The following is a 21,824-nucleotide window of genomic DNA, read 5'->3' on the forward strand; positions in this document are numbered from 1 at the left end:
AATCGGAGCAAAACTCACTTAACAAATTTCTCAACACAAATTTTGGGCTCAATTGTGGACATAAGTAGAGGACTAGCTATATGATCAGCTCTTTCCATGTTGGATGACCCATAGAAAGGATGTTAGGGAAACTTGGAACATGAGCCAAACATTTGGCACCTCTGCCATAAGCCAAGTGTCTTCTGAATGTAATGCATAACTCTTGCTACCCATGTGACAGTCCCAAAGGTGCTTTTTCAGGAGGCAACTGGACTTCCTTGTTTTTTCTTTTGAAGACATTTCGCTTCTGACCCAAGAAGCTTCTTCAGCTCTTATAGGATAGTACCCTCTAAAAGGGTGCAAATATCCAGCTGTCTGCAAGGAATATAAATCTTCCATTCCCCACCATCTTGTCACAGCTGAAGAAGCTCCTTGGATGAGAAGCAAAATGTCTTCAAAAGAAAAACAAGAAAGTCCAGTTGCCTCCTGAAAAAGCACTTTTGGGACAACTATGACCTGGATGGCTGAGAATCTCCATAGACTTTTAGCTGTACAATTTGGGATGAACACCCTTTGAATGGTGTGGGAGTAGGAATGGATTTCCAGAGCAGAAAAATGTAGACTACAGGAACCAGAAGCACTGCTCAGGTGACCTGAGGACACAGATAAACCTCCAAGTACTTCAAAGACCCTCTAAAAGTCAGCAAATGACCAGCTGTCTGCAAGGAATATAAACCCTTCCATTCCCCACTATCCTCTCAGAGGTGAAAAAGCTTCTTGGATGAGAAGCAAAATGTCTTTCAAAACAAAAAATCAGAAAGTCCAACTGCCTTTTGAAAAAGCATCTTTGGGACAACCTGGATTGACTGAGAACTAGGCAATCTAAAACCATCTCTATCTATTGGACCGGATGGAATATGTGCCTACTTCTTTAAAAAGCTATCCACTGCCATAGCCGAACCTCTAAGCATAATCTTTGAAAAATCCTTCAGGACCAACTCCTTGCCAAAACTATGGTCACAAGCCACGGTCATCCCCATCTTCAAAAAGGGAGACCCCAGCCTAGTTGAAAATTACAGACCAATCTCCTTATGCTGTGTCACCTGTAAAGTCATGGAATCAATTATTAACCAATCCATCATCCTCCACTTAGAGACAAACAAACTACTCTCTAATAAACAATTTGGTTTCAGAAAAAAACTATCCTGCAATCTGCAACTCTTATACTGCAAAAACATATGGACTACACACCTCGATCCGGGCAAAGCAATAGATGCAATCTACATAGACTTCTGTAAAGCCTTTGATTCAGTGGTACATGACAAACTACTCCTAAAACTAAAATCCTATGGTATCTCTGGACACCTGCATAACTGGATAGAAGCATTCCTGTCTAACAGACAACAAATGATCAAAATTGGGAGCGTCCTATCAAATTCTGTACCTGTCAATAGTGGTGTCCCCCAAGGCAGTGTTCTTGGACCAACTCTGTTCATACTCTACATAAATGACCTCTGTGATCATATTAAGAGCAACTGCGTTCTTTTCGCTGATGATGTAAAGCTGTTCAATACCACAGACAATACTGCTACCCTTCAAAAAGATCTTGACTATGTATCAGAAGGGTCAAACAAATGGCAACTTCAAATCTCAACAAATAAATGCTCTGTCTTACATATTGGCAAAAAAAATCAGAAAATAAAATACAAGCTGAATAGTCAAGATCTTGTTGATGATCCAAACTCTGTCAAGGATCTTGGAGTACTCATCTCAAATGATCTAAGTGCTAGAGCCCACTGTAACTACATAGCCAAAAAGGCATTAAGAGTTGTTAACCTAATCTTACGTAGCTTTTTCTCTGGTAATATTACACTACTAACTAGAGCATACAAAACATTTGCTAGACCAATACTTGAATACAGCTCATCAGTCTGGAACCCACATTATTCATAACTATGTTTTTACTTATACCTATTATCTTGTAAGCAATTGACAAACCAAATAAATAAATAGAATCTCTACAGACTTTTACCAGTACGACAGTACACTTAGAATCATAGAATAACAGAGTTGGAGGGAACCTTGGAGGTCATCTAATCCAACCCCCTACTCGAGCAGGAGAGTCTACCTAAGATTGAACTCACAGCCTCCTGATTGTGAGGCGAGAGCTCCACCTCTAAGCCACCTGAGCTCTCCAACTTCATTATGGAGGAAGGAGTTGCAAGGAACTGTTTCTTAGCACAGCTCAGAGTGCATGAGGCTGAACAGAAAGCAACATTTTTAATGAAAGGCAAAATAGCATATCCCATGCAGATGCTGGTAAGAGCATCTGGGATATGTGTTTCCTATGCTCTGGAGAGATCCACTGGATGAAAATTGAAGGCTGTGTCCTCCTGCTGAGTTATGGGGCCTTTCCAAAAACGGACTAAAGCAGAGAGGAAAGACAGGCAACACATATGAACTGGTGGGCTCATTTGGAATTTTAAGAATATTGCAGGGATGGCAACACTGCTTTTTATTAGATTTAGAATTTTCCCTCTGGAGCTGGAAGTAGTTTACCTTGGAATCTCCATGTGTTTTATGTTCTTCGAGATAGGCCGGACTGAGAGAGAACAACTGGTTCTTCATTGGCAAGAGGGACACAGATTGAATGAAATCAAACCAGGTGAAGTCAGGTGAGGTAAGGAACTTGGCAGGTCCCACAAGAGAGGTCTGCAGGCATGTTGCGGCCTGCTCTGCTCCTGACACAAGTAAGGTTAAAGCCTCTGATATTTTGAGCAACAATCATTTGCTTTCGCTTCATCCAAAGATTTTCAGGCCTGGGCTGAGAGAAATGGAGGTTGAAGTGAATTAATAGAACAGTTTTAAAGGTTTTAAAGGAGGAATCAAAGGCAGAGCCTCACAAGCTGCTTCTTCAGGATCTGAAGGAGTAAATAATTATTGCGCATTACACGAGACTCTGTGTTGTCATGCATGCATTCCAGCCAGGGGTGGGATTCAAATATTTTAACAACTGGTTCCGTGGGCATGGCTAGGCCATGTGACTGGGTGGGCATGGGTTTTTTGCAGCAACACTCCCCCTATTTTTGGACCTTCTAGGCCTCAGGGAAGCCTCCTGGTGGGAGGTTTGCTCCCAGAAGGCTTCCCTGGGGCTCAGGAAGGAAAAACAATGGATGCTGGGTGTGCGTGCATGATGTTGCGCATGCGCGATAAGGACTGACTGGACGGAGAGAGGCGGGAGGTGAGGGGCGGGGCCAGCCAGGGGCAGTATTTGCTGGTTCTCCAAACTGCGCAGAATCATAACAACCGGTTCTATAGAACCGGTCTGAACCAGTAGAATCCCATCCCTGATTCCAGCCTTTGTATTTCAATCCAACCTGGTTTGCACCTATATGAAATCCACCAAGCTCCTTGCATACTTTTGCCTAAACAGTTTGTTTAATCAGGTTTCTTTTTTTTTTTAGATGCTACTGGTGAGTTACACGTGGGGCTGTTTCTTCAGTCCCTGAAAAGGACATCGTATGTGGTTTTTGTAGCCAAACATCTTCTAGGAGAGCTTTAAAATACTATTTCTTAAAAGCCACTCTTTAAAAGAGCTGGTCATTCAACCTAAAGGAGGTCATTTTTTGGCTGTCCCTTGATTGCCAGGGGAATTCTCTTGTCTTGGCATAGAAGACTTTAGAAACATATCAGAACAACCCCTAAATATTTATCATAGTTTTTCCCAGCTTGCTACCCTCCAGATAGTCTCCAGCACAATATTTAGGAATTTCATCACAAGTAAAAGGGTTTGAGGGTTTCTTGTCCTGAAAGGCAATAAATGAAAGGAACAGCAGTGGCTGGCTATAACTGTTCCAGATAATCAGAGTTGGAAGGGACCTTATAGGTCATCTAGTCCAACCCCCCACCCAAGCAGGAGACCCTACACCATTTCTGACAAATGGCAGTCCAATCTCTTCTTGAAGGTCTCAAGTGATGGCGCTCCCACAACTTTCGAGGGCAAGCCGTTCCATTGGTTGATTGTTCTCACTGTCAGAAAGTTTCTCCTTATTTCCAGGTTGAATCTCTCCTTGTTCAGTTTCCATCCATTATTCCTTGTCTGGCCTACAGGCGCTTTAGAAAATAGATTGACCCCTTCCTCCCTGTGGCAGCCCCTCAAATATTGGAAGACCGCTATCATGTCTCCCCTGGTCCTTCTCTTTACTAGAGTAGCCAAGCCCAGTTCCTGCAACCGTTCGTTGTATGTTTTAGCCTCCAGTCCCTTAATCATCCTGGTTGCTCTTCTCTGTACTATTTCTAGAGTCTCAACATCTTTTTTATAATGTGGTGACCAAAACTGGATGCAGTACTCTAGGTGAGGTCTTACTAAGGCTTTATAGAGTGGTATTAGTACCTGCCCATGTTTTATGGTGGCATCTGGTTAGCTACTATGAAAAACAGGATGAGAAACATATGCTTTTTTTTAAATAGATGCAACTGAGATTAACATTTGCAGTTTTCTAAGTCACCTGCTATGACTAAAGCTGACCTTTTATGATATTATTTGGCCCTTAGAATTAATATTAACATAAATAGACCTGTTACTGGAAAAAAAATATAAAGTTTGAGCATAGTGAATACACACAAAATGCATGAAAGTAAGCACTGACCCAGTCATCATTCTTGCATATTGGTAGTCCTTAACTTATGATTATAATTGAGCCTTGCAATTAGAGTCGTAAGTTGTGATGGTTGTAAAGCAGATGATCACGTGACCAGACCCCATTTTATGACTTTTTTTTGCTGTGGCTATTCCATGAATGCTACAGTCGTAAAGTGAACATCGCAGTTGCAGAGTGAATGCTGCAGTCATTAAACAAACTCTTTGCTGGCTATGGGGCAGAAATAAATGCTGGCTTCTGGCAAAAACACCTTAAATCATGATCAAATGAGTGCAGGACTTTACAAATGAATATAAGTGCAAGCTGACTGCAGAGTTCCCAAAATGTGGTCACATGACCATGGGGAGGGCTGATGTCAGAACTTCAGAACTTAAGCTTTTGGAGTCCGTTTGAGCAGTTGATCAGAAGTCCCAAAGGTGCTTTTTCAGGAGGCAACTGGGCTTTCTTATTTTTCTTTTTGAAGACGTTTCGCTTCTCATCCAAGAAGCTTCTTCAGCCTTGACAGGATAGTGGGGAATGGAAGCTGAAGAAGCTTCTTGGATGAGAGGCGAAACGTCTTCAAAAAGAAAAACAAGAAAGTCCAGTTGCCTCCCGAAAAAGCACCTTCGGGAGAACCATGACCTGGGTGACTGAGAATCTCTACAGAATTGATGAGAAGCTGTTCATAAGTCAAGAGCTGCCTGTATTGAACACTGCTATGCATCTTATTTCTCCTTGATAGGCAGAAGGTGAGTTCTGCAGCATGCTTCGCTACATCCATTCAAACTAAGCAGCTACTTAAGTTTTTAGAAAGAAACTCACACCAAAAAGGGAAAGGATCTATTTAAGTACAGACATGTATGACACAGGTCCATTGGCGCTCTCTGTCTCCGTCTCTCTGTCTCATCTGTCTCTGTCTCTGTCTCTCTCTCTGTGTGTGTGTGTCTCTGTCTCTCTGTCTGTCTCTGTCTGTCTGTCTGTCTCTGTCTCTCTCTCTCTCTGCCTCTGTCTCTGTCTCTCTCTCTCTTAAAGTGCTTGGGTTAACACAAAAAAGAAAAGGCCAGGCTCCATGTCTGCAGTGTGAGAATCTGCTATTCTTTCTCCTGGGAGAATGTGTAAACACAGAAAGAGATTTCAGTGCTTGGGCTGATTGTTTGGATGGATGAATAGAATAACTGACTGATAATCTGGAGGGAATTTTAGGCTCCCAACATCCAGAGGGTGGAAATCAAGCATCCCGGAGACCTACCGCATGGCAGGACTAAAAGGAAAGCTAGCTGCATTTGCAGAACATGCTTCACCAGACCTGTTAAAGGCTGAGCAGCCCCATTTGCATAATGACTGAAGCTTGGTTAGTTTTAAGTTTACTCTGTTGTTTTGTGGCTTAGTGCACTGGGTAAACTCAATCCAGTTTTCTTTGTTTATAGGTCAACGGATTCTGCAAAACCAGAAATTTGATTAATTCAGTAGCCAGATTAAGGGGGTGTTGTGTTAACACGGGCAATCCTTCATGCTGATTCAGGGAAATATTCGACATGTATTATGTATGGATACACTGAAATGGGTTGTACATCTCCAACTGCAGATGGGAACTCATCTTACAAATTGGAATGTTTCCCATTCATTCAAAGTTAATGCAGCAAAGGGAACTCTTCAGAATAAAACCATTGTTTTGCCTGATTAGTGCAGACCATTCCATGGAAGCCCAAATCAACCAGCTGAAAATATTTCTTTGCCTGAATAAAATACAAAATGATCTCTCTTCCCCAGGATCCATCTGGATTGGCAATTTCACCTTGCCATGTTCAAAGGCAGCAGGACTGCCTGCCTGCCTAACTACCTAACTGACTTGGGTGCTGCCTGGCTTTAAACAACTTTGGGCAGCTACATTGTAAAAACAGGATTTAAACACAACATAAGGCATAAAAAACTAAATAAAAAGGCCAATTATTAATGTCATACCACATTTATTTGTTTGTTTGTTAAATTTGAGACTTCCTGTACAACTATGGGTTGCTTAATCTTTTATTTACAATATACCGAAGTACTGACCAGAAGAGCAAAATATCAACCATAAACCTCACAGAAGTGAAATAAAATGGGGTCCCACAATCACCCTGTCCCCAAGACCTAGAACAGGGGTGTCAAACTTGCAGCATGATGTTTTCATCACATGATATATTGTGACTTCCCCCTCTTCACTGAAACAGGTGGGCATAGCCCTCACGCCATGAGTTTGACACCCCTGGCTTAGAAGAAAAGTTACTGTATTTTTGGACGATAAGACGCTCCAAACTATAAGGCGCACCTAGCTTTTGAGGAGGAAAACAAGAAAACAAATCTGCCTCTGCCTCCCAGTAATTTGCCTCCTTGCAATAAACAGCAAACAGCCTGGTCAGCTTCAGCATAGCCTGATTTAACATGAGCAGCTGATTGTCAGTTGGATCTGCCTCCTGGAATACTGATGATCAGCTGTTCCAGTCTGCAGGGATCGCCACCACCTATCTCCCCCTCCGTGTGCCCTATTTTCAGCCTCCACATAGCCCATTTTCGGCCTCTGGGGCACACAGAGGCCAAAAATAGGGTGTGCGGAGGCAGCAATAGGCAATGGCAATCCCTGCAGACTGGAACAGCTGATCGTCGGTATTCTGGGAGACAGATCCAACTGACAATCAGCTGCTCATGCTAAATCAGGTTGACCAGGCTGTTTGCTACAAGGAGGCGAATTGTTGGGAGGCAGAAGCTGAAGGGTAGGAGCCATCTCCTGGGCAGGGCTTCAATAACATTCACTGTATAAGACTCACAGACATTTCCACCCATTTTTTTGGGGGGGGGGAGTGCGTCTTATACATCAAAAAATATGGTGGGTCTTTAATGATTCCCTAAAAGCCATGGGATTCATACAGATCTCTGGGGGAAATCATTCCAGAAGGCAGGATCTGCAGAAATACATGTAGACAGACTTCCTGGTCCTGTGGGATGACATTGTAGGCTTAGGATGTGTCCAGGCTTAGGGTGACATCCAGGCTTAGGATGTGTCCACCTCACTGGATCATAAAACTAGTAGTTGCAGGGCTATCCAAAAGAGGGACTAGCCAGGTTGCTCAGGGGGGTGGCTAGGGGACTCATTACCTGCCTAGAGATGCTCCCACCCCACTAATTCTCCAGTATTCTGTCTCTTTCTCTTTCTAATGGCAAACTCAGGTGGAGAGGACTGATTGAGTTGAATAGAACCTCTGAGAAATGAAGGGGGGTATGAAGAATTCCAGAAAAACCAGAACAACCGACACAAAATGTTTTAGAAATTTTGAGGGAGTAAGATCATGGCCAAAAAACCCAGTGAGTGTCCATTGGAGTAAAAATGAGGGGAGGAATAGAAAACAGGATGGAACAATGAAACAGAACAGAATGTCATGGAAAAGTGCATGGAAAACCCCAAAACTCTGGACAGAAATTCTGTTGGAGATGAGAATAGCAGCTTTTTGTTGCATCTCTCACTCTCTTGTTACATTCCTGTCTTTAAGTGGCGTCACCATTCCCTTTATTTCATAGATAGTATACATTGTTCTATGCCACTGTGATTCACAATTACTAACTCAGTTTTACTTAGGTGAGATGCCATCAGGACATTCTGGACAATTGGTTACATTAGAAAATTGGAAAAGCATCTCAGAAAAGACATATTGTATGATTTCTATACGATTACCAAGAAAACCCCATTGATGTATCCATAAAGTCATCAGAAGTTAAGCCTAATTCAAGGAAATTATTACTTCTTTCAGAGGTGGAGCCAAATTAAAGTTTTACAGAACATAGAATAACATTGTCAATGTTCTGACTGACAAACCCAACCAAAGCAAGCACGGTCGAGATGATTCAATCTCTGAATGCAAAACTTTATTGAGTACATCAGATCAACATAGATGTGGGCAAAACCAGAACTAGTTAATTTCTATGCAAACCTCATAATTAAAATATAGGATTCTCTCTCCCCTTATTAGTGCAGGTCACATTGTCCAATTGAATGTCATTGTATTGTTATGAGAAAAGATCTTTGGTTTTGGCAAACACCTGCTGAAGTGTCCTTGGCTCTCATGGTTCGTCTTCTTGATGTCTGGAGACTACATTCCATCTTACCCTTCCCTCTCCCCTGACTTGTTGGCAAGCTGAGAAGCAATAATGGTTGCAATCACAAAAGCACGCTTCAAACTTGATAAACAGATTTGGAAAGGACCTTGGAGGTCTTCTAGTCCATCACCTGCTAAAGCAGAAGACCCTATACCAGGGTTCCCCAAACTTTTGGCTTTGCAAACTGACAGGGGTAGAGAGGGGATGGTTCTGCATGAGTGGCAGGCTAGCGCATGCACAGCTCCAGCAAATAGAGTGCATGCTTGTGTAAGTAGGGGTGCATGTACACATTCACCTGCCACTTCTGTTGGCCCAGTTTTGAATGGCTCAAGACCCTGAGTGGGACATGGCCTGGGGGTTGGGGACCCCTGCCCTGTATCATTCTGGACAAATGGTTATCCAATCTCTTTTTTAAAACGTCCAGTGATGGAGCACCCACAATTGCAGAAGGCAATTTGTTCCTCTTAAGTCTTCAACTTTTTAGCTAAAGTTAGGTATGAGCCTGTTCCAACCCAAAGAGCTCAACAAGTAGCTTTCAAACCCCATGACTGATTTTTCATTGTGATGTATTTTAATTTTCAATTCAGCGGATGCAGCTTATGATGATAATATAAAGTACACCTCATGTCAAAGATTTAAAGTTTCCAGCACTTTGTAATGTCAGAGAGATGTTCAAGAAGTTTGGGGTGTTTACATGCACTTTGATTTTTTTTGTACTAAGTGATTTCCATTATTATCAAATTGCAAACAGATGGCATTCCACTTTAAAATTAATGCAGCCATTATTTCAGGATTCCAGCTAGTGCTGCAGTGGATTTTAGAGAGAACATTATCTGCCAAATTCTCAAAGTTCATAGTTTAAAGTCTCAGTTTCAGATGTGATATGTATCAGCTTTGATAAAGGTAATGTTTACATTGCCATTTAACTGACCTCAGATATAATATCTGTAACATCTTTATTTCTTGTTGCATAAAAGAAATGAAACGATCATATCAGCCTTTCACAACATCTTTAAGCAAGTCTTCCAGTAATCCAGGCATACTCCTTACCAGGGATTCTGGCAACACATGATCGCGCGAAAAGTCGCTGCTTTAGGAATGCTGAGTCCTCATCCACTTTCTCCAGGCAGTGCTTGGGATTCCTTGCTTCAGTTTACCAGCAAGACGTTATTTGTTGTGTTGTATGCCTAGCCATATGCATTTTGTCTAGAAAGGCAGAACTAGGCTTGGCTTGGCTGTTGTAATCAGACTTTGGGAGGGGTGTTTTGGGGTTCCAGACCTTAGCACTGAGTTATCTGATGGTAAGGTGACCAATTGTCCTCCTTTAGGGAGGACAGTCCTCCTTTTGTAAGTTCTGTCCTCTCTTGAAAAGTGTCCTCCTACATGTCCTCCTTTTTGATATTTGAAGACTAATCTGTAAATCTTTGTATTTCATTGATGCCGATCCAATCCGTTGTGTGTGTGATGTGACGTATTTGTATTTGACATGATGATTCATCAAGGCTTGGTACAGTGTGGCAAGACGTGATTATGAGACACATGTGCTCCACACAGGAGAACTGTTTTGAGAGAGTGCACCACGTGCAAGTGGCTTTGTTGTTTTTTTTCTTCAATTTATTTGTGTCCTCCTCGTTGTAAAAAAGTTGGTCACCTTACTGATGGAGAAACTTGCTTTATCAGTCACCTATCTTCTGACCCTCCTACTACAATTACTCCTCTCTCCTCTTCCCTACTCCCTTCTCCCTCATCCTTTTCAAATGCACATTTCATCATTTTTTTAATCATTGTAGTTTTGTAATGGACATTTATGTTCCCCATTACCCTTAATCTGATTTACTTTCCCTTATCTACTACATATTCTATATATTTTGTATCTTCAATCAAAGATTCCTGATCTGGATCCATCCATTTTAGTGCTATGCAACTGTAAGAATCCCTACAGCTTTCCTTAAAGACAAGCATTTTTTAAGCAATCGGTTCAAAGATTTAATGGTAACCTACTCTCAGTCTCCTATGGTTGAGGAGGCTACTACAGACCAAATAGTCACACTGAACCCAAACAGCAAGTAGACCATAATCAATTGCAAGCAGAATAATGAATTTCTTCTTCTGTGATTTGGTGCCCTGTCTTGACCATTTCCAGAAGCCTTCAAATAAAGGAGAAAGGGGTTGTATTATCTTCTAGGTATATAGTCATCTCCAGGCTGCTATTGGTTTCTCACGAACAATTCCAGCTATAAACACTTCCAGATGTAGGGTGGGCCTTTGCTCAGTCCTCCAAGGAATAGTTGCTTTTCAATTTATTTATAAATGATCAGAAGATAGAGTCGAGCAATGAGATATCCAAATTTTGAGATAGAATAAATCATTCAGGGTGGGAAAAAGATAAAAGGGATGCATGAGAGAAAAAGGCAAGTGCAGTTCAGTAAAAATGTAAACCAATGGGAGCAAAAAGGAAATGATAAAAAAATCATCATAAAAAAATATGACTGATGGGGGTGGAGAGTCAGTTAAAATATCATGGGAGGTATGGCAACTGTGAAAAGGTCAATGCTATACTGGCTTTTATTAGAAACTAGACTGAAAGTTCGGCGAACCAGTAAATCCTACCACTGGCTGGCCCTGTCCCTGCTCGTTTTCTGGCCTGTTTTCCAGGCCATTTTCTGAGCCATTTTTCAGGTGTTTTTTGGCCCATTTTGGGATGTTTTTCAGGAAAAAAATGGCCTTAAAAACAGCCTGAAAATAGCTGGAAAATGGCCTGAAAATGGCCCTAAAAACAAGCCAAAAAACAGGCGGGAGCAGGGCCAGCCAGTGGTAGGATTAGACCCAAACGGCTAGATCCTATCCCTGCTTTAGAGGCGAGTGGCCAGGAGGCGGGGCTGGGTGTGATGAGTGATGTCACCCACCTAGTCACATGACCAATCAGCCACGCCTACCCACCCAGAGAACCGGTTGTTAAGTTATTCCAATTCCATCACTGTGATTAACCATAGATTATGTAGAGGAGAATTTGTCTTCCTTTTCCCCAAAAGAAAGTGTGCTTGAGGAACACAATGTTATAACTTCAAAGTACTGTATAAACATATTATAAATTCCAAGATTTTTATGTCAAGTAAGGAAGGTCTTTTCATCATAATAAAGCAGTCTAATTAGCTATAGTCCATGCACAATAAATGCAGAGCACTCAGTGCAATAATAGTTCCCACATTTTTGAATATAGATCAACATTGCACCGACATATTTAAATCTTATTTCTTTTGCCAGCACTATAAATTTATAAATATTAAACCAGAAGGAATAATCTTGGAATAGCCACAGAACACATGTGCCAATATCTAGTCCACTATTGTATATGAGCTTGATTTCTAGCCCTTACTAAACATCCTCTGAAGTGTCCAAATCACTCAATATGGGATTTGTTGTTGAATTGCAGAAGTGTATCTTAATAGCAACATATAGACATTTTAAACTCCTAACCCATTGATTTTTTTTTTAATTTTTAATTTTTTGTTCTATTTTTCTTGCAACTTACCAATATCTGTCTTTATAAAACTGCCCAGTTGTCTGTTAAAAATAAATTGTAGGCTTGGAATCATCCAAAAACTGTTAGTAGTGATAATATTTGAGAGGTTTCATATGCTTCTTATATGTCTGGTCCAAATTATGCATTACCATTCAGCAGATTTCAACAAACCAAACGTTCCTGCAACATCAGAAATGTTTTAAAATACTGGTTAACCATGCAACTGATATAAACTATTCTATTTTTGTTCCATGAGATCAACATAGAAAGAAAACAAAATTAGGTACTATACCAGAAATTTTGAAACTGAAATTATCTCAAAGAGTTCATTTTTCGTAGAGACAGATATCAGGCTTAAGTTTCTTACTCGTCAACATCCAAATATGTCTTGCAGATTTTTAATGCTAGAAAAACAACCGGCATAGGCAAAAACCAGAACTAGAATTTACTCAAATTTCAAGGGAATTAAATAGTAAACTAGTTTATACCTCTGCATTTGATGGACAGGAAAATTCCACAACCTTGGCTGAGACAAGGGCATGCATAGCAGGTGATATCTTGGCATATGCAAGATATGAATAAGGAAGGTCTAACTCAGAAGAACATTCATGTTCATTTATAAAAAAGAAAAGACTTAGAATGCCACTAAAGAAGACAGTGGGGATGGTATTTAAAAGTGAACACACAATAGGGATAGTGAAAGTTTCAGAATTTGAGCACATTCCTGGATACAATGGAGGACAAGAGAGCCTAGCTTGCTATGGTCCATGGGGTTGCGAAGAGTCGGATATGACTTAGCACCTGAATAACAAGAACAAAAGTTTCAGTAGCCTTTGGTTTGTACACAGTGGATAAAATGGGCAGATTCAGAGGAAAAGGATAACAAAGTGGATATATTTGCTTCCTTTGGGAGATCCAGTTTGGTATAGTGGTGAAATCAGGAGGCTGAGTTCTTATCCCACTGTAGACATGAAGCCAGCTGGCTGACCTGGGGCAAGTCACTCTCTCTCAGCCCTAGGAAGGAAATAATGGCAAACCTCTTCTGAAAAACCTTGTCAAAAAAAAAAAAAAAAAACCCTGCAGCAACTTCCCCAGTTTCTTTTATGTATACTGAGAGTATTTGCACCAAGACAAATTCCTTGTGTGTCCAATCACACTTGGCCAATAAAGAATTCTATTCTATTCTATTCTATTCTATTCTATTCTATTCTATTCTATTCTATTCTATTCTATTCTATTCTATTCTATTCTATTTTTTGGAGTGGAAGAAAAGCACTCCTTCCATTCAAAAGATGTTTTGCATTCTATTCCTTACAGTCACTTTAAATACATCAAAGATAAAATAGATGTAGACATTCCAGATTCCCCCCCACCATCAATCTCAATTCTTGACTTCACAAGAATTCATGCAACTTCATAGATACGTCCATGCCATTTCTTAGTAACAGTATAGAAATGGTTTGCCATTGCCTTTTCAGGAATGTTGTTCAATGTTTCAAATTCTGTAGTCCCAGTATTTCCTGGAGTTTTCCCCTTTACATATTTTCCCCTTAACCACGCCAGATCTTATCCAGTTTCTAAACTCAGACAAGGTCAGAAAAAGGCTGCCATCTACTAAGATACATTAAGGATAATAGCTATGTTCTAAGGTCTGTTAGCCTCTGATTCACAGTGGAGTAAATATTCTGAACTTCTTAGCACATTAAAGTATACAGAAAAGGCAGTGCTTGCAAATAAATCCTACCACACTCCTTGCTCACATTGTTCACATTACAATGATTTGAATAAGGTTGTAGTAAATGACTTTTTGTGCATGTGTGATGGTCATCAGAAAGATTGTAAAAGCAGGATTGGTTCAAGGAGTCTTTGAGCTGTAATTGTTACCCCTGGGAATGAATGCTGTATAGGCATTAATCAGTTTTCATTATTTATTATTGTTGCATTTATTGATCTTACGTTGCAAAGGCCAGATTTTTTAAGATATAGAAGAACTGTACATAAATTAATTTTAAAAATTACCCATCAATTTATCAAAGAATAGAATAGGTGTGTAGAAATGTTTTTTCTGCTGTGGGTGCAACATTGTTGGGAAAAGGGATGGGATAAGACAATTTAGTTACCAAGTGGCTTACAGAGTGGAGTTGCTAAGATGCAAACTTTAGAAGAGAAATGCCTTTTACATACTGACATCTGTTAAGCTATCATTGCTGAAAAAGTTCCAACTGAACTTATCCTCAGTCTTGTTACTGATACAACTTTATGTATGAATCCTATAACCTCAAAGTGTTAACTACTTATTTGGTTTCAATTTGTGAACAACTCTGAGTACTTTTTTCTAAATAGGTTTTGTTAGGAAAAAAATGGCATTCATCTAAAAAAGCATTCAATGTATCCAAATATTAGTACTTAAGGAATGTAGAATTTGAATTTTAACTTTTTTCTGGGTCACCCAGAAAAACTTACTAGTTTGTACTTTCATAGTTGAGTCCCTCCAAATCAGATTGTCTTTGTCTGAAACTTTCTGGTTGGTGGTCTCAGCTATTTGATTATTCCCTGCTGATGAAAAAAGCAAAAGAACCCTTTAGCTGCTTGCCCAACTGGACAACCGCAAAGTCTGGCCTGGAGGTTTCAGTGGGGGCTGGGAGATCAAATCTGGTTGTCAGATGTTTAACCAAATCTGACTTTGCTTCTCATGCAGGATCTATTGTGCATATGTGGTGCAGAGGAATGTCACGTGCACTCTTCAGGATGGAGTGGAGAGCTATGTGAAAGCTGAGTATCACAAGTGCAGCTGGGGACCCAAGTGTCCTGGAAAAGTTGTGTAAGTATAGCCAGGGATAAAGATGTAGAGATCTCTCAACATTATTTGACCTGAGAAAAGTTACTCCTGAATATTAATTTTATCACAGATAGTACCAAGAGTCTTGATTCCACTTCTTTCATCTTCTTATTAGTTTTCTAATAAGTCAGTCAGTGTGGTTAAGCTGGCTATGTTGAAAAGTGAGGATCAGGGAGTCTTAAATCCACTTTTAGTCTATAGATGACTGCTATTACATTTGTGTCAGAAGCACTTACTAAGGCACTTCTGAGTTGAAAGGATTAGCTGGTGACATCACCATTGCCCAGGGGATGCCTGACGGTACTCCTTTTGTGTCCCTGTTATTTTACCACCAAACTAGTATCTATTTATCTACTTGCATTTGCATGTTTTCAAACTGCTAGATTGGCAGGTACTAGGACAAATTAACAGGAGCTCATTTTGTTATGCAGCTCACCATGTGAGCCACTGCAGCCCTTCATGGATGATTTAAGTCTAGATTTGTCTTTCTCTCAGCCCAATCAATTCCACAGGGAATTGCAATTCCTGAGTTCACAGAGTAAAGGTGGGATATTATTATTACTATAGTTGATGCACAGTCAGTCAGATGTTTAGACTGGATTTGGTATTTTTATTCACCTATTGAATCCTTTGCAAAAATCTGGGATAGGCAGATATTGTTGTTTGATGACATTAAAGATATTGTTCCTATTCTGTTTGGGCAGTTTCCTTTCTCTTCAGGTGGAAAGACTTGGTTTTTAACTAGATGCTGTTGGACTACATCAGCTATCACATCACTTAGCCATTTGAAAATTGTTGGTACGCAGGTAATCAGCTTGTAGTTGCCTGGTGCTGTCCCTTTTGTTGGATTGTTCATTGTCAGGTATATTTTGTCAGTTGTTAAACAAATTTCAGTTTCAGCTCCTTGCAGTTGTTAAACTGCTTGACAATCAGCAGATGGCTTGTTAGAGAGTTCTGGGAACTGAAGTCCACATATCATAAAGTTGCCAAGTTTAAATATTACACCATTAGACATTTCCAAAAAGAAAAACTAAAAGGTTATCGATCAATAAGCATCACCAGAAATAAGAACACCTTTAAATATAGTCAGGTAAACCAGTTTTAGGTTTTTCCTTCTTCCTCCTAGCCAATCCTAAATCTCCTAAATATAATTCTGTTTTCTTTTAATATCTTTAATATCCTCTCTCAAAATTCTTATCAACTTTCAAGTCTACTTGTAATTTTCATAAAGTAACTTCAATATATATCTTATATTTCAGTTTAAAAGGGTAGTCCATAATGTCTTTTTCAATTTTTAAGTGATTTCGAATTGCATTTGTAAATCGAATATTTACATCTGCTTCTTATAAGTTATAATTTTTAAATCCACCTTAGAATTCACCTCAGTTATCTTCAGAAGGATTTGTTCACTAGAGGTTTTTGCTCAAATAGAGTTCAAGCGCTTCACAGGCCCAGAGAACAAACAATTCCTTTAAAAGTGGCCAACGTGTGCATTAGTAATCGATCTTTAGTCTTGTTTGTAAACAAGATACAGCCTATTTTTCCCACACAAAAAGCCTGTTCTAATTTACTTCAAAGCCTTTCTTTAAATCAATTTCACAAAGCTTTTAGCATTTATAAGGTTTTCCAGAAACTACTCTGGAATTACCTCTTTGCTGTATATTACAAGAAGTTACAAAAAAAGAAAAAAGATCTTAAAAAGCTAGAAAGATGTGAAATTCTTTCTTTTTAAATATATTGAAGAGAATCCCACCCAGTGACCGGCAGTCCTGTGATTCTGAAAGTTTTTCAGAAGCACAGAAACAATAAGAAATGTAAAACTCCAAAGCAGGGGTGGGATTCAGCTGGTTCGGCCTGGTTCAGATGACCCGGATGTTAAATTTACATCTGGTTCGCTGAACCGGAAGTTGAACCAACCAGCTGGCCCCACCTACCCACCCCATCCCTCCCCTCCCCTTCCCTCCCAGGAGTCTCCACGCTGCCTGTTTTGGATGCAGGTTAAGTGCGGGGTTGGTGCGGAGGCTTTGGGAGAGTGAAAAATGGCCCAAGTTCTAGAAGTCCAGAAATGGGCCTTCAGAGGCCCTCCAGAGCCCAAGGAGGCTGTTTTCGCCCTCCCAAAGGCCCAAGGGAAGCCTCCGGACTCTGGGGAAGGCAAAAAACAGCCAAACTGGAAGTTCTGGAAGTCCGGAAATGGGGCCTGTTTCCCGCTTCTGGAGGTCCTCCGGAGCCCGGAAAAGCCATTTTTACCCTCCCAGAGGCCCGAGGGAAGCCTCTGGACTCTGGGGAAGGTGAAAAGCGGCTGAACCAGAAGTTCTGGTAGGCCACTCCCACCATGGCCATGCTTACCCAGCAACCGGACAGAGAACTGGTTGCTGGGATTTTTGAATCCCACCCCTGCTCCAAAGTGATTAAAAAGATGAGGCTTGGTCAAACTAAGTCATGAAAGACTGCATTTATGGAACCTTTGATTTCCAGTTGATTGCAAGTGGCTATAAAAACAATGGTTTCTGTAGTCTGCTCACAAAAATCAGCGTTATCCAGTTCTCTCTTTCTTCAAGAAAGAATTTTGGTATATCCAAATGCCAAATTTGACCTTAATGCCCCACAAAAAAATGTGGGGATTGGTTCTCCTTGCCTCACCAGATATTGTCTCTATAAATAATGGGAGTTTTCTGATACCACTCAAAACCACTCAGTAGAGAGAAACAGATATATCTTTCTCCATATATGAAAATATGTTACGTTAGGATCATTTAGGCCTCAGTTTCCCATGCCTCCTTTGCTTTCCCGCATCATATTTTAAATGACAAAAATGCTGTTGTACTTAAATATTGGAATGGATGCAATGCTTGCTTGCTTCCAACCAAGGCTCACGCTAGCTAAGTGTCCAATAACTGCTCAGCATGATCATGTATTTCTTGGAAGTTGACCCAAATATAACATAAATCTTTCTTGTATTATGGACTGGATCCAATGGAAAATAGCTGTCAGCCCCATTCCATAGATGCTTTCACAGACCTTTTATATGATACTATTGGAGGTGGGTTCAATAGCAGTTGGTCAGTAGAAGGTCTGCAGCCAGGCTAACATTTTTGGAGGTAGCTTTACTTTCATTATGAGCCAGAAAAGCAAACGTTTTTAGATGTTTTCTGTATTTGTTCAGTGTTACTCTGTGATTTCGGCACTGAAATGGTACAGAGATATATGACGATCATGTTGCTCACTGAATATTGTCCATAAGCACAATTTTCAGAAACGAAGAGAAACTGTAGGCAGAAAGAGTACTTACAGTTTAGAAAGAAGGATAACAGGAAAAAGATGTGGAAAAGGAAGAAAGATTAAAATGTACATGCAAGTTACATTACTATAGGAGAGGAGCTTTTTCTAAGCAGCCTCTCTCCAGATGTACAGGTAGTCCTCAACTTACGACAGTTCATTTAATAGCATTCAAGGTTACAACAGCACTGAATAAAGTGATCTGTGTCCATTTTTCACAGTCACAACCTCTGCAGCATCCCCATGGCCATGTGATCAAAATTCAGATGCTTGGCAACTGGTTCATATTTATGACAGTTGCTGTGTTCCAAGGTCCCTTTTGCAACCTTCTGACAAGCAAAGTCAATGGGGAAGGCAGATTCACTTAACAATCGGGTTAACAATCAGTGATTCACTTAACAACTGAGGCAAGAAATATTGCAAAATGGGGCAAAGCTCACTTAACACATGTCTCACTTAACAACAGAAATTTTGAGCTCAATTGTGGTCATTAAGTTGGGGACTACCAGTATTAGACTACATGGCCTAGGGCTCTGGACAGCTTACGCTGCTGTTCAGGGGTCCTCCACCTGGCCTGAGAGGGAACAGTAAGGCTTCTCTGGAGGACAAGGGTTTCATACGTTCCCTGGTCTCATCTTCCTCCACTGGAGACAATGGATCCCCCAGCCCCACCTGGGCCACCCCAGTAACCACAGCAAAATCCTGATGTGGAAGAGGATTTTCCACAAGGCAATTCTTATGTAGTAGCTTTGGAAAGTTAGGAGATTGACTAGTTTTCATTATTTTTATTGCCGCAGTGAAAGCTACTCATTAATTTATTTGACATATTTATAAATTGTTTCTCTTGCCATTGAATTCTTAAGGTGGTATAAAAGTTCAGATGAAACAGTTCCTTACCTTAGCCTAGGAAAAAAAAATCAGTTCTGAATCTTAGAAATTGTGGTGGCGCAGTAGTTAGAATGAAGTATTGCAGGCTAACTCTGCCCATAGCCAGGAGTTCCATCCTGACTGGCTCAAGACTGACACAGTCTTCCATCCTTCCAGGTCAGTAAAATGAGGACCCTGATTGTTGGGAGCAGTATGATGACTTTATAAACTGCTTAGAGAGGGTTGTAAAGCACTATGAAGTAGGATTTAAGTCCAAGTGCTATTGCTATTGCTAAATCTTACAGATTCAGTGAGAAATCACCTAAAACAGGTGATTTACTAGCTGTGTTAATGGATCTTATAATCCAGGTAACCTCTTGCTTGATCACACCTTTATTATAAATCTATCTTTAACATATCTAGCCAGTGCAAAGCCCAAATTATGATGACTGCATTTATTTCTGGCACTGTTCTTAGAAAAATAACTAGATTCCAATTTCAACCAGAATTTTGTGACCACTTGATGAGATCTGACCCAACTTTCCACATTTTACTATTGTCAGCAGCCTCACTAATGACTTCCTCAGTATGTTTGCTTGGCTCTTGAAAAAGTTCTTTGGAAGAAAGATATAAAAGATTTATTCCAAGTAAATAGGCAATGAATCATAGTTTTAAATATGACTGAATCCAACTTGTGAGTCTGTCCTAGTATATAGAAACAAATTATTATATGCAAGTATATTATATGTGTGGACACTATCACAGGGTACTCTATAGGTAGGTAGATATGTGTTTGATGTATTTTAGTATCAAATGTTATTATTATATGGTTCTCAACTTATGTTGTTGGACAACATTTTGTATCTACAATGGGTTTTCTGTTTCTGCACTTTGTTTAAGGTACAGTATATAAATAATAACTATAGCAATCATACAAAATGTGATTTGCAATTTGGGTGGAAATATTATGATCACCTTACCAATTATAATTGACTATTTTGGGTCATCAAATATTTAGAAATTATTATCACTCATTTTGGAAAAGTCTATTTAGAATAGAATAACAGAGTCAGAAGGGACTTTGGAGGTCTTCTAGTCCAACCTCCTGCTTAGGCAGAAAACCCTATACCATTTCAGACAAATGGTTATTCAATCTCTTCTTAAAAACTTCCATTTACCACTTCTGGAGGCAAATTTGGAAAAGCCACCTGCATCATCGCAGTACCTATATAATTCTTAAGTCCTTGCCTGAATCATTGGTATCAGCACAAAGTTGATTACACTTTGGACAATTAGAATAATAATAAACAACAGTGTTGTTAACTGAATCAGCCAATTTCCATCTCACGTTTATTACTGAAAGCTAGTTTTGTGTAGGGTTGAGGATACTGGCCTGGAACCCAGGAGACAGTGAGTTCTGGGCTTCCCTTAGGAATGAAAGCTGGCTAGTCATTCTCTCAGCCCAATCCACTCCACCGGGGTGTTCTTTGGGAGAACATAGTAGGGAGGACATCCTTGAGTTTGGAGGAGGAGGTCTGGATAACAGATGTTGCAGTATCTGGAGACAGCAGAACAGAAGAGAAAGAACTGGGTAAAAGAATCATGAAACACAAAGACCTTCAAATAGAAGTAGAACATGTATGGCAAAAGAAAGCAAAGGCAATACCAATAGTAATAGGCACCTTGTATGCAATTCCAAAACATCTGGAGCTCAACTTGAACACCATCAGCACTGACAAAATCACCATCACTCAGTTGCAAAACTCCTACCTGGAACATCATACATCCTGAAAATGTACCTTTAACACCATGAAATAATAGCTGTCTACCCCAAGTCCTTGGGAAGGACTCAATAGGTGGACAAAGACGTCAAGTCCAGTCTAAACATTTGGTTGACTGTGTAACCAATCATAACTTATATTTATTTGTTTATTATAGATTTTAATAATTAGATTTTCATCCTGCCTTTATTACTTCGTGAGTAACTCAAGGCAACAAACACAGTGTGCATAATCCTCTTTCCTCCTTCCATTTTCTCCACAACAACGATCTTCTGAAATGGGTTGGACTGAGAGTGATTGGTCCAGCATCACCCAGCTGGTTCCCATGTCTCTTTCATTCCTTTCTGTTAAAATTGTTAAGAAAATAACAACAACAACAACAACAACAACAACAACAACAACAACTAATAAATGAGTTTGGATTTAGTACTTGGGTGGAATTTAGCTCAAAATAAGTAAATAAATCTTAAATTTCACGAGGAAATACCTTCAAATCAAGGATTATCCTCTTCCAGGTAGGGTAGAGGGCTAGGTTAAATGAGGCCATGCTCTGCAGCCTCCCAGGATTAAGGGGATCAAGTCTCAATCATGAGATCACAGATGTCTTCTCAACCTTTTTGAGCCCCTCCAAGGACACCCCTGATTCTGCTATTGCTTGAATGTAGATATTGTGGCTGACTACTGCTGATACTTTGGATTGAGTAGTGTTACCTTCTCAATTAATAATCCAATGGTTTCATGAGGAAGTAGCAGTCTTACCTTTCAGGCTAAGAATAAAGCTAGAAAAAGGG

The 21,824-nt window shown here is 40.1% G+C and overlaps 1 protein-coding gene across 1 annotated transcript in view; it reads left to right on the forward strand.

The window, feature by feature from the left end:
• The window catches only part of EMILIN3 (elastin microfibril interfacer 3), a 33,953-nt gene that overhangs the window by 3,809 nt on the left and 8,320 nt on the right, over positions 1 to 21,824 (forward strand). Inside the window, exon 2 of the mRNA XM_026664882.2 lies at positions 14,969 to 15,091. Coding sequence (XP_026520667.1) covers positions 14,969 to 15,091 — 123 coding nt within the window. The remainder of the gene's footprint in view (positions 1 to 14,968; positions 15,092 to 21,824) is intronic.

The sequence above is a fragment of the Notechis scutatus genome, chromosome 3 (assembly GCF_049901735.1).
Source record: "Notechis scutatus isolate UNSWTSFEM ecotype Mainland chromosome 3, rNotScu1.2, whole genome shotgun sequence".
NCBI lineage: Eukaryota > Metazoa > Chordata > Lepidosauria > Squamata > Elapidae > Notechis > Notechis scutatus.